This window comes from Hippocampus guttulatus, chromosome 7 (assembly GCF_054856545.1).
Source record: "Hippocampus guttulatus isolate MCC_2025c chromosome 7, RoL_Hgut_1.0, whole genome shotgun sequence".
In the NCBI taxonomy this organism is placed as follows: Eukaryota; Metazoa; Chordata; class Actinopteri; order Syngnathiformes; family Syngnathidae; genus Hippocampus; species Hippocampus guttulatus.
In genome coordinates this window covers 20,857,486-20,878,376 of record NC_141267.1, presented here as the reverse complement: position 1 = coordinate 20,878,376, position 20,891 = coordinate 20,857,486, and the positions used below count along the sequence as shown (strand labels likewise).

Sequence of the window (20,891 nt, the reverse complement as noted above, 5' to 3'; positions counted from 1 at the left end):
TGTGCGAGAGCGTGTGCGCTTATGCGGGTGCGTGTGAGAGAGAAAAATAGTAGTCTGTGTGCGAGTGAAAGAGAGAAGAAAAGAGAGTAAGAGTTCCTGTGACTATATTGGGTTGTGTGTGAGAGTGAAAAATAGTGTGTGCGTGCCTTAGAGAGTGTGTGCGAGAAAGTGAAACTGTCACTGTCAAGATTTTTTTTTCTTCCCTCACTTTTGCGTTTGTGTGTAGCAAGAGCGCCCCCTGTCGCTCAAAAGTTTCCTTTCTCTACTACAGTCTCGACTTGTCAAATCAATTTCCCCCCCCCCCCCATTATACTGAATTGAAATGCCCCCACCCCATAAAAAAGGAACGGTTGCGTGTTTTTCATTAAGAAAAATAAATATTACGGCATTGCATAAAACATAACAAAATAGAATGTTAAAAAAAAGTTTTTGTTTGGTTGCTGTAAAATAGTTTACCAGTGTGTTAATCAAGGGTGGGACTGTTGAAACTGTTCACTCTACCCTCATAAGCATGCACTTGTTGTTCTTTGAAAGGTCAAAGGGGAATCTCGAAACTGTGAATAATATTAAAATCATCACGCCTGCTCATTAGCTTTTCATATTTTAGGCAAAAATAGGACCTCTCGTTTGATTGTAGATTTTTTTTAAATCCAACAACGAATGATATAAGTCAAAAAAATACAATTCACATTCCTCTGATACATTAAGAATTAATTCATGCATTTATGTCAGGCAGGCTATTAATAGATTTTTGAAAATATCTTTCAAGCTATTAATTCATAAGGGTCAAACGTATTTATTTTGGGTGACTGCAATTGCATGATGTATCCATCAGGTGGCAGCGTGAAGCAGGTTATTTTCACCCTCTCCTGTACCCTCTGGTATGTTTTCCTGTTCTTATGGCGTTCAGTAAATAAATGAAAAGTTCATTCGGGACTGTTGGCTCTCCTTTCCCACATCTGGGGGCATTACAGTAATTACGTCAAGAGCCATAAAACGAGCACATTACAATACAGCACTGTCATGTGTTCTACCAGGGGTGCAAAAAAACAAACATGGCGAGGGAACAGTGCAGTTCTAACAAAGTGCACAAGAATAGCTTTGGCAATGAGCCACATGCTAATCCAACATTGAGTGCGTTTTCAGGATTATCATTGTGCTTTGTATTAAGCGAGGCTCAATTTTTCACTTTGACATGCCTCCAGTGCAGTGGTGGGAAGTAATGAAGTACAAATGCGTTTTATTAGTTTATTACTGGAATTATCACTGTGCTTTTTCACTTGCTATCATTTATTAAATTTCCAAGTATCTGCACTTGTACTGAAGTGGAGGCTGTGAGTACTTTTGCCACCTGTGGGATTAGGCCACATTCAATTGCTGGTATTTTCTTTTTGCTCAGGCACGCCTGGGACAGCCCCTCCGACCATAGGTAATTTGTCATTACCTCAGCAAGGAGGGAAAAGATTCTCCTCGATGGCTGACAGGCCAGCTCAAATAAACAGAGTGCCGTGGTCGTCTTGTGCCGTCTGTCATTAAGCGCAGGTTCATGCACTCGCGTTGAACATAAACTGCAAGCAAATTACAGCGACACAAAAATTACTGACTGACAGAGACTTGCATATGTTTGGACATTTTTCTTCTTCCTCTTGCGTTTTAGTGCGGCTTCTTGACCAACACCTCAGCAGCCATTTTGGGAGACAGTTTTCCTGGACACTTTATTAGGTACACCAGCAGAGTCCAACAAAGCAGGGATGGGCAATGTCAATGCTGGAGGGGGCCACAATTTTTCATCTGTGCTACTCAAGGGGGCCCACATAGGACCACACACTTTCGATGTGTGAAAAAAATGCTATTTTAAATTCGGACAAAATATTCGTGCAGAATATGTGCTTTTAATGTATTTCATTTTGCATAATACATTTTTCAATGGATGTATTAAAAAATTACCCGTTCCTAACCCAACAACAAAGGCTTTGAGGAAAATAACAAAATAACCACATGCTGGAACTGTTTTTCCCCAGTGCAAAGGGTTCTTTTGCAGATAAATTACCGTTCAAGGATGGCACAAAACTGTTGAACATGAAAACAATCGTAAATGCAAGAACTCATTTTGTGCATGTTGGCCGACAAAAATAACCTCATTCCAAATTGTAAAATTATTGATGCTTTGTTTGTCCTGCATACCATTCCGAATCCAGCCCAAAAAATATTAGGCTTACTCATGTTGTAGAGTGTGTGTGTGTGTGTGTGTGTGAGAGTGAGAGAGATACATCACTCACAACCAAATAAAACAAAAAATGTGTGGACTGAACAAAGTGACAAAATTGTAAATTGTGCAATTCAGCAAAAATAAAAATTTTTGCATTTGTGAAAATTGGCTTCCCTGCATGCCGCAATAAAGAAATAAAAGTTTACAGAGCCATTGTCCCGACAGGATCCCCCCGATTTAAAGATCAGAACAGATATAAAACAAAATGCTTTTCAGAATTTAATATTAGAAGACTTATTTTGGCTGCCGCTGCTCAACCTGTATTGTTTTGTGTTTTTTGTTATTGTAAAGTGTCCTTGGGTGTCTTGAAAGGCGCTTATAAATGAAATGTATTATTATTATTATTATTATTATTATATTATATCATGGGCGGCCCGGTAGTCCAGTGGTTAGCACGTCGGCTTCACAGTGCAGAGGTACCGGGTTCGATTCCAGCTCCGGCCTCCCTGTGTGGAGTTTGCATGTTCTCCCCGGGCCTGCGTGGGTTTTCTCCGGGTGCTCCGGTTTCCTCCCACATTCCAAAAACATGCATGGCAGGCTGATTGGACGCTCTAAATTGTCCCTAGGTGTGAGTGTGGGCGTGGATGGTTGTTCGTCTCTGTGTGCCCTGCGATTGGCTGGCAACTGATTCAGGGTGTCCCCCGCCTACTGCCCGGAGATGGCTGGGATAGGCTCCAGCACCCCCCGCGACCCTAGTGAGGATCAAGCGGTTCGGAAAATGGATGGATGGATATTATATCATAACAGTTGATGGCCGTTTATAATGGGCGTCATTCATACCCGTATTTTTGCTATTCGCGAGCCGGGCCGGTCCATACCCCGCGAATATCGGGGGTCCACTCTCTTGTCAAAGATTGGTGAGCGGCTTCACGACGAAGGTGTGATGACAGGAGTTCCCCCCACCCCCCCCCCCCCCGACCACCACCACCACCTTCCTCCCTCTCTCCCTCCCTCAGACACACGCACTCGCACACTCCACGCCACTCTTCAGTCAGGACTTCGGTGTGTCCGGGCGGGTCCAACAGCAGCAGCAGCAGCACAAGCGGAAAAAGCCGACGAGATGCGGGCGCCTCTGCTGCTGTTGGCCGCGCTGTGCGCGGTGCGGGCCGCCGCGGACTCGGAGCCGGTGACGCTGGTGCAGGAGGCGGACGCGAGCCCCGCGGACGAGTCGGCCTTGCTCCAACCCAAAGTCCTGATCGCCATCGTGGCTCGCAACGCGGCGCACAGCCTCGCTCACCACCTGGGATGCATCGAGAGGCTGGACTACCCCAAGGAGCGCATCGCTATCTGGTCAGAGCGACACTTTGGCGTGACTTTATCATGTGATTGTAATGATTGTGATTATTTTCAGAAGTTATGATTTTATCGCGTGCGCATGAAAAGTGCTGAGTGTGTGCGCGGTTTGGCATGAATGACAGCGCCTGACTGAGCACAGAGGCAGCCATAAAGCAGCAGGTAAACTCTCATTAGTCTACTATTAAGAGACGAAATGATCATAAAACGCGGGTGGGGTGGGCTGGTGGTGGTGGTGGGGGGGGGGACGCTTGAAAGGAGACACTAAGTTGCTTTGACAGCAGGATTAAAAGAGAACGAGGAGGGAGGACGTGTTGGTAAGTCATGCGTGTCAAAAAATGTGTACAAGCCCGCTTTGGGTCTCATGGAAAATTAATGAGAAGGTGAGTCCATTTGGTACACCTAACCCAATGCATTTATGTGTATAAAATGTATTAGAGTCTGATTCCGGCTCCGGCATCCCTGTGTGGAGTTTGTATGTTCTTCCTGTGCCTGCGTGGGTTTTCTCCGGGTACTTCATTTTCCTCCCACAGTCCACAAACATGCATGGCAAGCTGATTGAACGCTCCAAATTGTCCCTAGGTGTAAGTGTGAGCGTGCATGGTGGTTCGTCTGTGTGTGCCCTGCGATTGGCTGGCAATCGGTTCAGGGTGTCCCCCCGCCTAGTGCCCGTCGACAGCCGGGATAGGCTCCAGCACACCCCAACGACCCTGACGCGGATCAAAAACACAAAACGGGATTTTCAAACTCCATTCAGCAAAGCCCAGTCTCCCAAAACCAAAGTTTCACCTCAAAACAAATTCATCGCTTCCCCAAACTGAACCGTCGCCTCAAATCACTTCACTCTGTGCTCCAAACAAAAAATGTGCTAAATACATGTTGTAAAGCAAAACCCAACATTATGCAACTAGTTGAGTAAGTGTGCACGGCCTCTTGGAAGTGGTGATGTGACTGCATTCAGAATGAACCAATCACATTCAAACTCATGCGAGAGGTCTTGATGTCATCACAAAATGTTGATATCAGAAGTCTTGATTTTTATTCAACTCCATGTTGCATGAGTCATATTGTCCACCTGTGAAGCAGCCTTTTTTTTTTAACCTCTCCAAAACCCGATGAACATTTTTCAGCTGCCTTTTATTATCCCCTAATCGCTGCTTTTTTTTAAAAATCCAAGCTTGTGTCAAAAACCTCATCACAACACGACAGCCGTGTCTGGATTATAACCAGGCAGGAAAAATGTTCAGTCAATCAGTTGGATTTCAACTGGATTTGCTCTTAAGAAAAACAGCCTGGAGATTCTTCACACACACGTGGAACACTTCCATGAAAATAATTAGTTTACATTATGCTCTATCACACTAGCAAACATAAAAACCAGATGCGGGCGACTATTGAGACAGGATATGAGCATAGACCTTATTTTGTCCCTTCATTATGATTCATTCATATATATATATATATATATATAAAATTTCCAACTGATGTGTTCAATGCCACATTTTTTTCCAGTTTCCATTCTTTTTATGTTGCACCTCAAGAGCGTTGGGAGGGCAAAAACGCAAGCCTGCGCGTAACCTTGAATGTGACTACTGAATGTCACACTTGAGTGCGAGTCCGCTTTTTGTTGACGCTGAGACTCATGAGGAATTTGCCGCACTTTTTTTTTTTTTTTTCCTGTCGGCCTTCACAGGACAGACGTTCAAATATCGAACGCATTTCCAATCATGTGCTGAGGTTCGAGGAAGCGACGACAACATTGAACGCGATGTAAAGTGAAACCGACAAGATGGAGTTTTTTGGGGGGGACCCTCGAACTCTAACCACCTACCCCCTCTCTTGTTCTTTCATTTTTTTGGGGGGGGGGGGTACTCGTATTACTATTATTGCAAAGTTGCTTTTCGGCTACCGTTGTTACATAGACATACACCTTTAAAGGGTCATGACAGTTGCGTTGGATGCAGGCCGTGGATAGGTGAGGCCCGTGGACACATGTGTTGTCCAGATGTTAATTATATACTAAGACAGCAACGGAAATAGGAAGGTAACAAAAAAACACCTTCGGGGAGCAGAATCAGGAGGCTGCAGTTTACTATCAATCTTTAAAACGAGGTTGCTGGTGACGTCATGTGTTTCCTGGCGGGAGCAGCGCAGTGACACAATTATAGCAACATAATTTGCTTCATTTCGTGGTGTATCAGTTGTCTGCACTGCTTGCAGTGTTTATATGTGGAGGTTGTTGTTATTATTATTTTGTTCAATCAGATTTTGTTTTATCCAATTAATAATTTGGATTTTTTTAAAAAAACAATGAATAATTGACCAAACGTTTTTGTCACATGTATTTCATAGTAAACATTTGAAGAAAATTAATATCACACTGCTGATGTTATTGTTGCAACTTTGGCCCACAAAATGGGTTAGAGCGCCGCGAGTACATCACATCCACTTGTGATAAAACTGCAGCCACGGACGGGCATGACATATTTGCGTTGGACGTTTTGCAGTGATGCCTCAACACAGATGCAAAAAAAAAAAAAAAAGCAGCAATGAAGAAGCAAGGAGATGTAATAGTGTTAGTCATCATGGAAAGTCACAGTTTGTGCTCGAAGGGCTGAGAGGGGCAGGGCCATCGACGCACGGAGGCAAGCGGGCAGGCAGGCAGAGTGTGCATGGGAAAAACTAAACAAAAACAAGAGTCACTGAGGAGAAACTTCACTGAAAAGTCAGTGAAAACACCCGCGTTAAAAACAAATGAACAATAGTAAGCCGAAAGCAATTTGGTGTTTCATGTGTCATCATGCTTGAGATTTCGATCTTATTTGGAAGACATAGCATTTGTGCAAGCCTTGGTTCCGCTGAGTGCCACTATGCCCAGCTGTTATATGGTGTTCCACAGAGTTCAATTTCGGGGCCCCTCCTGTTTACATTGTATTTGGCGCCACTGGGTTTCATATGAAGAAAGCATGTTTTTTTAGATCCACAGTCTGTCCCGTTAAGCCAAACTGTCACTTTTTTCCTGTCTATCGGAAATCAAAGCCTGGATGGCACTAAACTTCTTGAACTTCAATGAAAAGAAAACAGAAGTTATGCTGTTTGGTCCAAGTGGCCCTTGTAAATCTCACCTTGTTAACTTGGGCCCTCTGGCATCTTATCATAAGGCAACAGTCTTGAATTTGGGTCTTAAGTCTGACAGTGATTTAAAATTGGACTATCAAATCGGTGCTGTTGTTAAATCAATTAAAATAAATTTTAGACAGCTGCCTAAAAAAAAGCCTGTCCTTTCAGAACAACATTTCGAAACAGTAATTCATACCTTTGTTTTGCAGCTTGTCTGCATGAATGTAATGCACTTTATTTTGGAGTCGGCCAGTCTTCCCTCAAGCGTCTCCAGTTGGTCCAAAACACTGCTCCATGCCCCCTAACTAGAGCTTGTAGGGGGAACACATAACATCAATTTTGGCCTACCTTCACTGGCTCGCCCTACAATTTAGTGTTCATTTAAAGAATTATTTATTAGTTATTATGGTTGTTTTCAAAGTGCTTTACCGATAAAGTTGAGTTGAGTTTACAGTTACTTCAAATAGAGGATACAAAATCACCATGGGAAATGTGCCACATGCTGCTTCACCAGGGGCATTTTTCATCTGAGAAGGAATAGCGAAGAGGAAAAAAATAATCACAGTCAATCCAAAATGTCGCGTCAAGTTCCACTTTTGAATTTTTGGACACTTTGAGGCTTCCATTCTTTAATGCGCATACACTGGAAAATGAGTTGTTTCCTTTTCCTGTACCACACTTTCTTCCCTTATTGACTTCTTGATTTATTTATTCGCGTTCGAAACTCATGTCAATAACTGTGCCACTTTCTGCTACCTCAATTGTGCCGTAAGGAATTTCTGAGTCTGATTTTGAATTCTACAGGACATAAAACTCAAACGCGCCTCTGCCGACCAAGCTGGGGGAGAAAAGAGACTTTCCGAGTAGAATGTCATGTTATGACTAGGAAATTACAAAACACACGCAGGCCTGCACACACAGCAACGTGACATGTGCATTTTTTGTGTGGTACATAAGCCTTCTTTTGACTACTTATCAGCAAATTACACACCCTGGCCCTCGCAAGTAAATAATGCACGCCGAAAGCAGCTGTCAGACCACCGCTCGCTGTCATTTGCCTGCGATACTGAAGAGTAACACGCCTATTAGCAAATTACAAGCTGCTTCTTACCTGGGAGTGTGCACAGACATACACACTTTTAGCACACGGTTGGCTTGGTGGACTTTTCCACTGCTTGCTGCTGAAACTCTCTCCCAAAGCCTATTTTAGACCGCGCAGACACACGCACGGGCATCATAGTCGGAGTGACTTTATTTTTTTTTATATCGTGTAGCAATGGGGGTTGCAAAATCTCAGGACATTTCAATGTTTAATGGGAATTTATGGCAATAAATAACATAAATTGAAAGATTGCTTTCAAAAGGAAACTCAAATCTACCTGTGGGTATTTTAGTACTACGAGAAGATTGCTTGAAAACAAAATACGGTGGTTGACTTTTGAGCGCCCTCAATTTCTGAGTTTTTCATTTTTGCGAACTGTTACTAATGTAAGCATATGTTAAATTATTCATTATTTCCATTTTATGTTTGAGCATTATATTCTTTTATGGTACAGATACCTAAATTATATTCTGTTTATATTAATAATTATATTTAAAAAATATTTATTAATTGCTGAGACATTCTTATGTTGCTCGCGTTTGATTGGCTGAAGGAAAGCAGGGAGTGTTTTCGTTTCCGGAAAGAAGGTGTGTCCCCGTTCGTTCGGGAGTTGCGGAGCAGACGTTGAAAAAAATAAAAACTGCATTTAAAGGATTCCATCCCTCCTTTTGCCCATTCTTAAAGTACAGCTATCGACTAAAAACAATGAACACCTCAATTTACAGTTAGTAAAAATTTAATCCCCGATCCATGTCGCGGATTCTCCTTTTTTTCCCTTTTATTTATGCATCGTATAGTATGACCCACCCGAAGCCAGGACGTGTCACTCCCTGTCTTGTAGAAGTACGTGTACGTGTCTCGCTGACGTGCGGTTGATGAAGCGTGTAAATATGCGTGTGTGTCTCTACTCGTGGCTGCGGCGCAGCGTCAGGTGTTCCCCGTTTTGACTGGCGCACCATAAAATCGAATGACAAATCGCCAGACATCACGCGGCTGCTGCGCATGCGCGCATATGCGCGCGCTTGTTTGGACCTGCTTTCGGTTTGGATTAGCAGACCCAAACACGGCGCGTGCTAACGGCAAGGCGAGGTTTATTTGTGTTGAAGCTCCCTTCATACGCAAGGCGAGTCGGTGGTGCTTTACAAATGCAAAGAAAGAAAGATTAAAAACAGAATTGAATCCCAAAATAAAAAAGATGAAGATCAATCCTTGCATAAAAGCAGCTTCAATGATAATATGAAATAAAATGGTAAAACGACAAAACAGGCCGATTGTCAAGTTTAAAATCAAAAAGCAAAGACAATGAAAACAAACAAAAAAATGAATTAACGACTGGCCACCCGCGCTCAGCCGTCCCAATACTTTTGTCCAGATAAATCAAGCGAGCCCTCAACTATAACCGTGCGACGGTGTCGTTCCAGGGCCGCGAGCGACCACAACGTGGACAACACCACGGCCATGTTGCGAGAATGGCTGAAGAATGCTCAGCGCGTCTACCATTACGTGGAGTGGAGGCCCATGGAGGAGCCCAGGTCAGCCATCTTCAACCCCATCTGCTGGGTCAAAACAATGAACCCAATTTGCTTTAAAAAAAAAAGAACCAGCTCCTCGGTGTGCGGGTTAGCTTTTTTTAGTGTCCATTTTGCTTTGTCGTATGCCAATAGATTTTTCAATTGTAAAAGAGGTGACTCACGAAAATTTGGGAAGCAAAGCATTAGCCGTGAAGGATGCAAAAAAAATAAAAAATAAAGTCTTTCTTCACGAATCACTTATCAATGATGCTCTGTGAAGGTCCTACACAGACGAGTGGGGTCCAAAGCACTGGTCCACATCCCGGTTCAACCATGTGATGAAGCTGAGGCAGGCAGCGCTCAAGGCGGCCAGGGAACGATGGGCCGACTTTATCCTGGTAAGAGAAAGACGCAAAAATGGCTCTCGGTATCAAAACCATCTTGATTTGGAAGGATCGCCATCTAGCGTTTCAGTTTGTCACTACACCGTGACTTTGGCCTTACATCTTTTCCCTGACCAATCCTGGAACTTAATTTATTCATTTGCCAAATCACCCCCCCCCCCCATTAAAAACCAATTGATATTCCCTTAATCTTTTCCATGTGTGATTCTGCTGTGTAGTTTGTAGACAGCGACAACCTCCTGACCAACCCGCGTGTGCTCAACTTGCTCATCGCCGAGAACTTGACCGTGTCCTCCCCCATGTTGGAATCCCGCTCCTTGTACTCCAACTACTGGTGCGGCATGACGCCACAGGTACATCTGTCCATCCGTCCGTCCTTCCATCCGGGAAGCATTCTTCCATCCATCCAGCTGTCCATTCAGCCATGGTCCGTCCATCCAGGCATCCATCATTCATTCATCCATCCATCGTCCATCCACTTAGACATCTATCAATCCATCCATCCATTGTCCGTCCGTCTGTCCATCCATCGGCCATAATTCTTCCATCCATCCATCCATTCATCCATGATCCATCTGTTCAGCCATAGTCCATCCATCCATCCATCCATCCATTCACTCATACGTCCACCCATCCATTCGTCTGTCCATCCATCCAACTGTCCGGCCAACCATCCATCCACTTATACATCCATCCATCCATCCATCCAATCATCCATCTGTCCATCCATCCATCCTTGATCACCATATATACCGTGAGAGTATTTTTACTTAAAATGACCTGAAACTAATGTCAATTCTTCTTTTCTCCCTTCATTTGGAAAACACACCTTTTATATAGAACGCATTCAAATAAAAGTACAGTAAAGCATGCATATCCCTTGGAAAAACAACAACAACAACAACAAAAAACAACATTCAAAATATTGTTGTGTGCAATGCATTGTAGGATGTTGTTTACATTCATGCTCCTCGAGCAGTGCCGCGAACCGAAAAAAAAAATGCAAAGGAGCAGCAACGCTGCCGCAGTTACATTAACTTGCATTCATTCTGAGGTGCAGGGCATCTTAAAGTCACTCTTGGCACACACAGAAACTCAATTAATGTAACTCGATTAGTCCTGGCCGGAGATTGAGGCGCAGGGATGACATCACAGAAAGGCGAATATTTTTGGGTCACATTTGCACAGCAACAGAGCTAACCCAATTAACCGCACAAAAAAATAACAAGATAAATGACAGAAGGTTATTAAGGTACGCTAGGCATTTTTACATCACATCATCCATCTTCTGATACAAAAAAACAAAAACAAATGTGCTGTCCTTCAGGGCTACTACAAGAGAACCCCGGACTACCAGCCAATCAGGGAGTGGAAGCGTCTGGGCTGCTTCCCGGTTCCGATGGTGCACAGCACCTTCCTGTTGGACCTGAGACGGGAGGCCAGCCGGGAGCTGGCCTTCTACCCGCCTCACCCCGACTATAGCTGGGCCTTTGATGACATCATGGTGTTTGCATTCTCCGCACGTCAAGCGGGTGAGTTGGAAGCTCGCGGCAAACTAGCACATTTGGAGCCCGCCCGTCAACGCTATTTAACATCAGGGGCAAAAAGTAGCCACACTCTTAAATCGGGATATTTGTACTTACATCATACGTCGTTACTTTCCAACCAGTGGTCAGCAGTAAGCTGCTTTTTATTTGTTCCCTCGCTGTCTAATCAGCGCGCTTGGCCCGTAACAAAGACGACATTGTAGCATGAGTGAATGCAGATAGATGACCAAAACCATGTGTACGGATTGTTTATGTGCGCGCGCACGGGCGTGCGCACGTGCTGTGAAATGTGCGACCTTGAAGATTTCCATTTCGTAGAAGTGACAAGAATGTGTTGCGTTTGCCTGCCAGTGCGTTGCATCACACGTTTTGGCCAGCAGGGTCACAGGTTTGCAGCGGTGGGCTGCGCATTCACAACAACCGGGCCTTCGGTTACCCGACTCAGCCCACCTCGTGATCACGTCGCCATGACGGACAGAATAGTTCACAAAAACGCAATATGACAGCGTGCGACTGGAACAGTTTTGCTCTTGACGGAAAAATGCCGATGTCGTCGAGGACAAGTTTCAAGTCTGCTTAATTAAAGGGACAGTTTGGGTAGATTTGACTGACATGGCAGCATGTGGAGGCTAAAATCTGATTGCCCCAACCCAAAAGACAAAACAAGCTCAAGACAACAAACTCCACAAAATGCTCAGAGGCACATTTTGCAGCTGTCCATTCGTGTGCATAGGGGCCTGCTTTTTATAGGACAAACAAGGTTGCCATCGATATTCAAGGCTTCAAAATTGTTCTGATAAAATGCCTGGAATTTGGCTCAGTATAAAAAGCGAGGCCGCTAAAGAGAGATGGTCCCAAAAGCGCCGCTGCGCTCACGTCACGTACGCGGGTAGTTGAGAGGTTGAGGGAAGCTCTGTGCTAGTTACGCAGAAGCAGCTAGCTTGCAACAATTTCAGCTGGTTACCAGTGCGCCTAAACACGTTGGGGCTGGGGGGGGGGGGGGGGGTTGCTCCTGGGTCACCAATCACCCTTTCCGTGACGACGGAGAAGCTACATTTCTGACAAGTCTCACGAAGGGATGAAGAGAAAAGTCAGAGAGCCGCGCTAAATGCTATGCTAACCTAAGAATCTTTTTATTGTTTAATCAAACCTTTGCTTCAGTTCCTTGGGATCAACTTGTGGGGCGGAAAAAAAAATTGAAAGTCATAATTGTGTGTGTGTCTGTGTGTGTGTGTGTGCGCGCGCGCCCTCTAGGCGTGCAGATGCATGTGTGTAACAGAGAGCACTATGGCTTCCTTCCCGTCCCCCTCAAGGCGCACCAGAATGTCGAGGATGAGCGCGAGAGTTTCATACACACCATCACGGAGGCCTTGAGTGAGTCCACGCGCGCGCGCACACACACACACTTATATAGTACACACATGCTTTCCAGCAATCTGTCACGCCTCACTGTGTGTGCCTGTTCCCCTTGACCTCCAGTGGCGTCTCTGATTGCATCCTGTCAGCCTCCACACGCCAGCGTCATCTTTCTGTCTGTTCCTTTTGCTTTTCTGTCTTCCCCTCAACTCGCTGTCGAGCAGTGCCCGAGATAAGACTTGAAAAAGAGACGCCAAAATGCAGCGGCAATTTTGCTCACAAAATGCTCATTGTGGCCAAAGCACACATGTCGTGATGTCATCTTCTCCAAAGTAGACATCCATGAAAATACATACTGGACATCTCATTGTTCATATTCGAAAACGATAAATGGGAGATGATTGTATATGTGTCCTTCTGCCGCACAGTTGACCACGATATTGAGCCCTCTGAGCACCTGTACTCGCCTCCATCGCCGCGGGACACCATGGGTCTGGATGACGTGAGTTCAACCTTTTTGCCTTTCAGAAGTGACGCCTTTTTCCTGCCTCGCCGCATCCACAATGTGCCATGTGTTTGTTTGGGTTTTTTGTTTTTAGATCTTCCTGATAAACCTGAAGCGTCGGCTAGACAGAAGAAGCCGGATGTTGAAAACAATGTCGGCGCTGGGCCTTCATACCACGCTCTCGGTCGCGGTGGACGGCAAGTAGGTCAACGTCTTATTCTCAAAGCTTGTTGAGAAGCGATTATTATTATCTTGTGTACGTGAATGGTCTGGAAATGTTTGAACAGGAGAAATCCAGATGTTGACTTTGTTGGTTGACTTCCGTGGATGATGGAAATGGAGCTACATAGGCTCTTGTCTCACCTATTTATCCAAATACTCTCAACTTCCTATCCATTGCTCTTGCTTTTATCCCGCTAATCCCCCCCCCCCCCTCCTCCTCCCAGCTGCATACAAGCTGCGACATGCGGAAGCTGACTAACAGTTTTTAGAGCAATTGAGTGAGCGTGACTTCTCCTTTCAACTTCTCAGAGCTCTGAACACGTCCCAGCTGCAGGGGCTGGGAATCGAAATGCTGCCCGGCTACAAGGACCCGTACTCGGGCCGGGTCCTGACCAGAGGCGAGATTGGCTGCTTCCTTAGCCATCACTCCATATGGAGCCAGGTGAGAGAAGTTAAAGGATGGGACCCTTAAAGCGCAAAGTATTTGCCCCCTTCCTGATTTCTGAACGGGATGGAAAAAAATCCAAATCCAAAACCCCAATATTTGTGAACTGTTATTCACCACATTTTTTTGGAAAGCTAAGTTCAGTTTCACTGCCCACAACGAGTCCTACAATACAATATATCGCAGACTGACAAGACAAAACATTTCAGGAAGGTCTGGTGTGAAAATAACACAGCGATTAGAAAAGAATAACATACCAACAGTCAAATGTTGTGGTAGTAAGATGCTCCAGATGGCTAGAATGCTCCTCCAGGACCTGGACGACTTCATGTGATTGATGGAAAAATGATTTCCGCTGAAAATCCCACAGCTGAAAAACCGGCCATCACCTTGTGCCCTGAAGCTCAAGTTTCATTTGGTTTTTGTTTCTACTTTGGGATCCTTTTTGTATCGAAATAAGCTACTAGCGTTATTAGATATGAGAAATCACGAGAGAACAAGGGTGAGTACTAGATAAGTTTTTGTACTTCTTCCTGTGCCAGCATGTCATCATTTTGGATCCACAGGTGGTGGAGCGTGGCCTTCAGAAAGTTCTTGTTCTAGAGGACGACGTGAGGTTCGAGCCCCGCTTCAAACGACGACTGCAGGCCATCATGGACGACGTGGACAAAGCCCAGCTGGACTGGGACCTCATGTAAGAATACACCACGTTCCCAAATTGGTGTTTCACGATAGATGTAGCGCAGATCATTTCAAATGTAGCAAGAACCAGTTACACCGTCGGAGTTAAACCCTAACTCGACACATTTGTCATCTTATTTTGAAGAGCTCTATAGCCAAAATGTTAGCGACGTGTGGGCTTCAGCTAAACTATTAGACAGTCATTCCCAGTATAGCCACGTTCATACAAAAACTTTACGATGACGCTGAGATCGTGGTTCGTATTTCAGCTACGTGGGGCGCAAGCGCATGCAAGTGCAGCAGCCCGAGCGCTCGGTGGATGGCGTCAACAACCTGGTGGAGGCCGACTACTCGTACTGGACGTTGGGCTACGTGCTGTCGCTACAGGGCGCCACCAAGCTGCTGGATGCCAAACCCTTCTCTAAGATGCTGCCCGTCGATGAGTTCCTGCCCGTCATGTTCAACAAACACCCCAAGTAAGCCGCCTGTATTTTTGGAGAGTAAATTGGAATTCCCAACTTTATTTTATTTTGTAAGGATTTGTCCAAGAGCTAATTAGATGAGTTTGGAGGTTTAAAGCTTCCCTACTCTTGGGGGTGGAGCACACACCAGTTTGGAGTTTGCTGTTAATCAAGAAGCATTGCCTGATGTGAACCACACCTGGTAGAAATTTTACCCAATCACTTCAGGTGTGCCTCTTGGCTCTGTCCCGGGGCCCTTGCATTTCATCGTCTGCCTTGATCCCTCTGGACGCTTTTATATAAATTCCAACTCTACCTCTCCCGCAAACCCAGTATTTCACTTGCAACCTCCTTCCTCGCCTCTTGCTTATCAGAAATCAATACTTGAGCTGTCCTTGTTTTTACAAATCAACCGACAAGCCTTCAACCAAGCGGCCTACAGAGCACCGTGTAAAATGCTTACCGCTCTGCTTTTGTGCTCTCTGTTCTCAGGTTGCCGTCATGCTATATATTAGCATAACAACTGTTAGCATGTTAGCATTGTAGCACTTGTCATTGGGAAATAGTGAGTGAATATGAGCAGCATTCGTTTTTATGAGACTTTGTGTAATACAGAGAAGAGCGGGCACAGAGGCAAGTGAGTCTGTGCATGTTAGAGTCCCAAATAAACATGGAAGATTTTTATAATTTTTTTTCCGACAAGCTCGGCGAGGGCAAATATTGACTGATGACTCCAAATAGATGCGTGCAGGTGCACGGAAGTCTTACATAAGGATTCAGCAGGTGATGCGTAACGAACGCTGAGATGTCTTCTGTCACACTTTGCATGGAGTTTTCGAATTAAGCTCCTCCCCTGCCCCTTTTTCTTCCAGTACATTGTTTTCTTCTTTACAGCAGTGACCCCCAACTGCATGCACACACCGAACAGTGCTCGGAATGCGCTCGAGGCTGCACGTTGCCATCCAGAGGACGCACACTGGCATTTGTATTTGATCAAATATCAACTACGACAGGGACTTTTACTTTCGCAAATGCTCCGCAGGGTGCTGATCCCGTCCCCCTCGTCTTCGTGTCTCTTTGTCTTCTTTCCGCGCAGCGCGTCCGTCACGCCTCGCTCTCATGCCCTCACATCTTTTTGCCCCTTTTTTCCCCCCTTTCTGCACCTTCCGCGCGGCTCTCGTCAACAAAGGTTTGACTTTGTGCGCTCGCCCCGCTCGCCCTGTGTCGCCCACTCCTCCCCCTTCGCTTGCCTCTCTTTGAGGAATGCGGGCCGCCAAGGCTCTTCCTGCTGCTCGGAGAAGGGGACAGGATTCCCATTGATAGCGGCCTGGAGGTGGGGGCGGGGTCGGGATGGATGCTGCGTGTGCGCGTGTGTTACTATGCAAATACACGGGGGGATGTGTGTCCAGTGTTCCCCGTATAGATGACTCGGTCAATAGACTCTGTGTGTGCACTCACAGTCATTCATTCACTCAATCGGGAAAGAAATAGGATTCACGTGTGCTTTAATGCATTGTTTGTCGAAAGCAAATTGACGCACAGTTTTCACAGTCGGCCAGAAGTGACTCGGCGCTTTTCTTACTATGAATACCGCTTTTTATTTTATTTTTTGTGGTTATTGTTCCGCTTGTTTTCTCGCCTTTGGATTCCAACTGCATCAAACGTATCCTCCTCAGCGTGGACTACATGTCCCACTACGAGCCGCGAGACCTGCGGGCCTTTTCGGTGGAGCCGCTGCTCATCTATCCCACGCACTACACGGGCGAGCCGGGTTACATCAGCGACACCGAGACCTCCACCATCTGGGACGACGAGGCCGTGGCCACCGACTGGGACCGGCAGCACGCCCGCAAGACCGCCCAGCAGGGCCGCATCCGGACCGTGGCACAGAACAGCGTCACGGGGGACTCGCCGCCGCCCGCCGCCAGGGCCTCGCGAGACGAACTGTGAAGTGGTGGGAGTTTTTTTCGACGCGCGTGCCATTTTGGAAGCCCTTTGAAAAGACAATTGAAGCGGAGACACTGTCCTTGCACGAGACGACGAAGGGCCTTAATTTATTATTTCCAGTGCGCCTCCTTTGAATTTACCCTATTTCCTCAAATAGTGGCCATCATCCTGTTAGGACGACTAAACGACGTGCCTTCCTCAAATAGATGACTCCTTTTTCCATCATGGGGGGGAATGAATAATTGTATACGCATGGGGTTATTTGAACTCTTCTGCAAACCAAAACAGCAGCACCCAAAAAATGGGAGGGAGTTGAAATCGTAATATTATTATTTTTATTGTTTGTTTTGCCAGGGGGGGTTATTGTTTTTTGTTATTATTATTTTTGGGGGTGTTTGGTAATCAGCAGTACAACATGGGTTGCTTTCACCAAAAATCCCAGTTTCTGACCAAAAAGCTTTTTATGAAGAGAAGCATGTCAGTACCGTGAGACTGATGCTTCCATTTTTTTCTTTTGTGACACCTCAACAATGAAACATGTAAAACAACTTTGATGACAAAACAATTTTACAGATTTGTAACTCACACACACACGCCCTGAGTGACGCTGACCCCGCCGCCAGTGAGGTGTGGACCAATTCCCAGTTTGATGGTTTAGCATGAATTTAAAAAGTTAAGGTTACAATAACCGTTAAAAATATCCATCACCGGTAATGAGCACTTCTTTTCTTTTTTTGAGGGGACTCCAAAGCAGTCCACGTGCCACTGCGATATGATTGGCTGCTTGCAGAGATCACCAAACAAGCCGCCTCTTTGATGATAATTGAAGAGGCCGGCAACTTTTTTTTTTCCCTCTCTCTCCATCTCGGGTGAGCAGAGAGGGGAGGAGTGAGCAGTTGCATACAGGCAGGGGCACAGGGAACATGGATGCCTGGCAACACAACTTTTTAGTACCGCACAGCACTAAAGTTTGATTATTTTTCGTGTAATAAAAACGAATCACATCAGTCAGCTCTCATCAAGTCCAGGATATTTGGGTGTTTATTGATTTGCGTAGTCAGCACAAACAAGCTCCTACAGTACTGTTCCCATGACCTCCTGGCGAGGGGCTGCAGACAGACTCTGGTGGTGTTGCACAACCAATACAGTGGGCCATTAAAAAAAAAAAAAAAAAAACACTTGAAAGGGAATGTACAGGGGGTGAAGGTGATTATAGACGAGGACCACGTGCTGTTTTATACTTCCTGTCTGCTGGAGGATCTGACGGGACAAATTAGGAGACAAAGCGGGTCCTTGTGCTGGGTTAAGACACCCTGGAACTGTTCGAAATTGTCAGAAGAATAGTATGGCACTCTTACAGGGGAAATATAACGATGGGTGTTGCGGTTTGATTGACGTATGTAGATTTAGGATGTTGAATACTGTATATTCATGGTGCAGATCGCAACAGGCTTGTTATGCTAACCCGATTTGGATGTGGCCGTTTGTCTCTAAACAACAAATCAGAGGGCGGAAAAAATGCGGATGGCATCAAGAGTCAGCACTCTTGTGAGGATGAATTTGAAATCTGATTTCATGATCCCAAAAGCCCTGGGCAGATTACGTTGACATGGCAACACATAGAGACTGAAATCTGATTGGGCAGATTGTTTTCCATTTTCATAAGAAGCAGCCAAGAGAAATGCTCTGAAATAAGGAGAGTGTCCTGTTGGGAATAAATGAATATAATTTTAAACAACATCATTCATAGTGTTTAGGCTACCAGGGAAGACCTTGCCTGCTTTGACGTCATGCCCGTGTGAATACCACAGTGTGTACTGTAATTAATCTTATCTTGTAGTGTGTTTCTTTGGGGTTTTTTTTTTTTTGACAGAACACTGCTATTTGCCTTTATTGACAAAAAAACAACAACGAAACAACAAGGTGTTTGTTTGGGAGCTGGAACGGATGAATGACATTTCGATTCGCGTCATTGAGGAAGTGATTTATTTTGGTGATGAACGGATTTGTTTTGCATTTCTTGTGCTACTGAGAAACCGTCGTGGCGTTATGCTTCCATCTGCTGGGCTCTCGATGCGATTTGTCACATTGACTCAGTCGCTCACTTGCTCTTATTTCAACCAGAAGAGGGCCAGTGTAGGCTCATGTTGAAGCCGGCAACTCATTTCCGACGCGACTCATTTCTCTTTTGAAGCAAAGCGTTAAAATAGAAAAAAGAAAGCGTTAAAATTAAATGGCATCTTCGAAGGCGACACTTTGGGACCAATAAACACTTACATCACGATCACGTCAGATGATAAATGCGCAGTGTTTTCTTTTTTATTTTAGCCCGTGACTAAGTCAAAAATTTAAAAAGATCATAATTATTAAATATTTCAATCGATAATGAAAGTAAATATCGGTGTCATTGAGAGAACAACTTTAAAGGCTCATAAAGCTCATAAAGATACATTTAAAAATATCATAATAATTAGAAAAATAACAAGAATTTCTGTGTCATGGAAAAAAAGAACACCCGTTTAAAGGAAAGGAGAATGAATCCCTTTAAGTCAACCAAGACCGCCACTTGCGTCACACATGCGGAAGTGAATCACACTTTTGATTCAGCCGCAAAATACTCAGAAGAAGCAGAAGCAACAATAATATTGATGAAAGTGCTAAGTTCCAATTAGAGGTACGTCCCTCTTGTGGATATTGTTATTTTTTTGCGTTCGATATCATCCAAGCTCGAATAATGAACCATTCCACAACCGTAGACCAGGTCATGGGTGAACTGTATCACAATTATGTCCTTTACTCTTGGTGTCATGTTTCCAATGCCACATCTTCCACATATTTGCAGGTAAAACAAAAGTTTCCATGTTCCAGCAGGACTTGTTGGATGTCAGGGAGTCGAATTTCCATCCAGTGATGTTTTCCAAGTGGCACAGGAAGCGGAGGAAGGAGAACACTTCATCCTGGGCATTACTGGGTGATGCTTTTTCTCCTCACACACACACACACACACACACACACACACACACACACACACACACACACACACACACACACACACTCGGGCTATCACGTCCCGTTACAGAGGCATTTTAATGATTGATATGTTTCCTAAGTGCTCGTGACTCACTCCTTTTATATGTACACGAGCGTATTTTAGGAAGAGTTGCATTGCATTAGGCTTCCAGAGGAATTTTGTCCGACTGAGTCAGTCATGAGTCACGGACACAAGTTGATGCCGCAGCACTGTGTGTCTGTTATGTGTGTGTGTGTGTGTGTGTGTGTGTTCACGTCATGGGTTGTTTATTTACTCTAAAAACAACAGGATGCAAAATCTGACAATCGGAAGCAGCTTTCAAAGTGTGACAAGCGCGCCGTACAACATTAACTGCTGATTCCACCAGCGTTGTGTGCACCAGCTCCGCCGTAATCCTCTCGACGGGCCGTGTTTTACACATGACCTGTGCGAGTCTTGATCTCACACACACGCACACGCACACGCACACAAACGCGGTAGAAAATGTTACACATTGATCGGGTTGATAATGGTTTGGCCTTTGCACACTAAATGTCACTTCATTGTGTGCTTCTAAGACAGCCATGGGTCACTTTATTACGTACACCTGCGAAATGAACGGTTTTGCAAGCAAGCAGCAGAACGATATTAAAAAAAAATATCAATAAAGTGCCTCTACAAAGATAATCACGATCCTTTGGGTTGTGTTTGTTGTGTGAATGCTGACAAACACAATTATGCGGCCCAAATTGGTTCTTTTCAATAAAATGATGATTCTCTCCACATTCTAAAGATTTTAGAAACATTTCTATCTCACTTGAGTTGACCCAGACTTGGGAAATGTTGAATATTTCTCATTCGATTGTCAAAGTGTAGCTAATGAAGTTTCCCTCTTGTGAGTGGAAAAAAGGAAAATGTGCCTCAATTGTTTTGGATTCGTAGAAGCTCGAGCACAACATCCTGCTGTCTATCTCAGCTTTCCTGTCTAGAAGTTCACGCCAGTGTTTTGTGAAGGCTC

At 44.9% G+C, this 20,891-nt stretch overlaps 1 protein-coding gene across 1 annotated transcript; it reads left to right on the top strand.

Annotated features, from left to right (window-relative positions):
• Positions 1–3,232: 3,232 nt before the first annotated feature.
• On the top strand, positions 3,233–19,135 carry colgalt2b (collagen beta(1-O)galactosyltransferase 2b). The gene is made up of 12 exons (XM_086114947.1): positions 3,233–3,559; positions 9,206–9,316; positions 9,576–9,693; positions 9,918–10,052; positions 11,027–11,231; positions 12,501–12,620; positions 13,031–13,104; positions 13,202–13,308; positions 13,639–13,771; positions 14,341–14,468; positions 14,725–14,931; positions 16,593–19,135. The coding sequence occupies exons 1-12, from the start codon at positions 3,330–3,332 to the stop codon at positions 16,864–16,866; spliced, it is 1,842 nt and encodes a 613-aa protein (XP_085971073.1). The 5' UTR covers positions 3,233–3,329; the 3' UTR covers positions 16,867–19,135.
• The last annotated feature ends 1,756 nt before the right edge of the window (positions 19,136–20,891 follow it).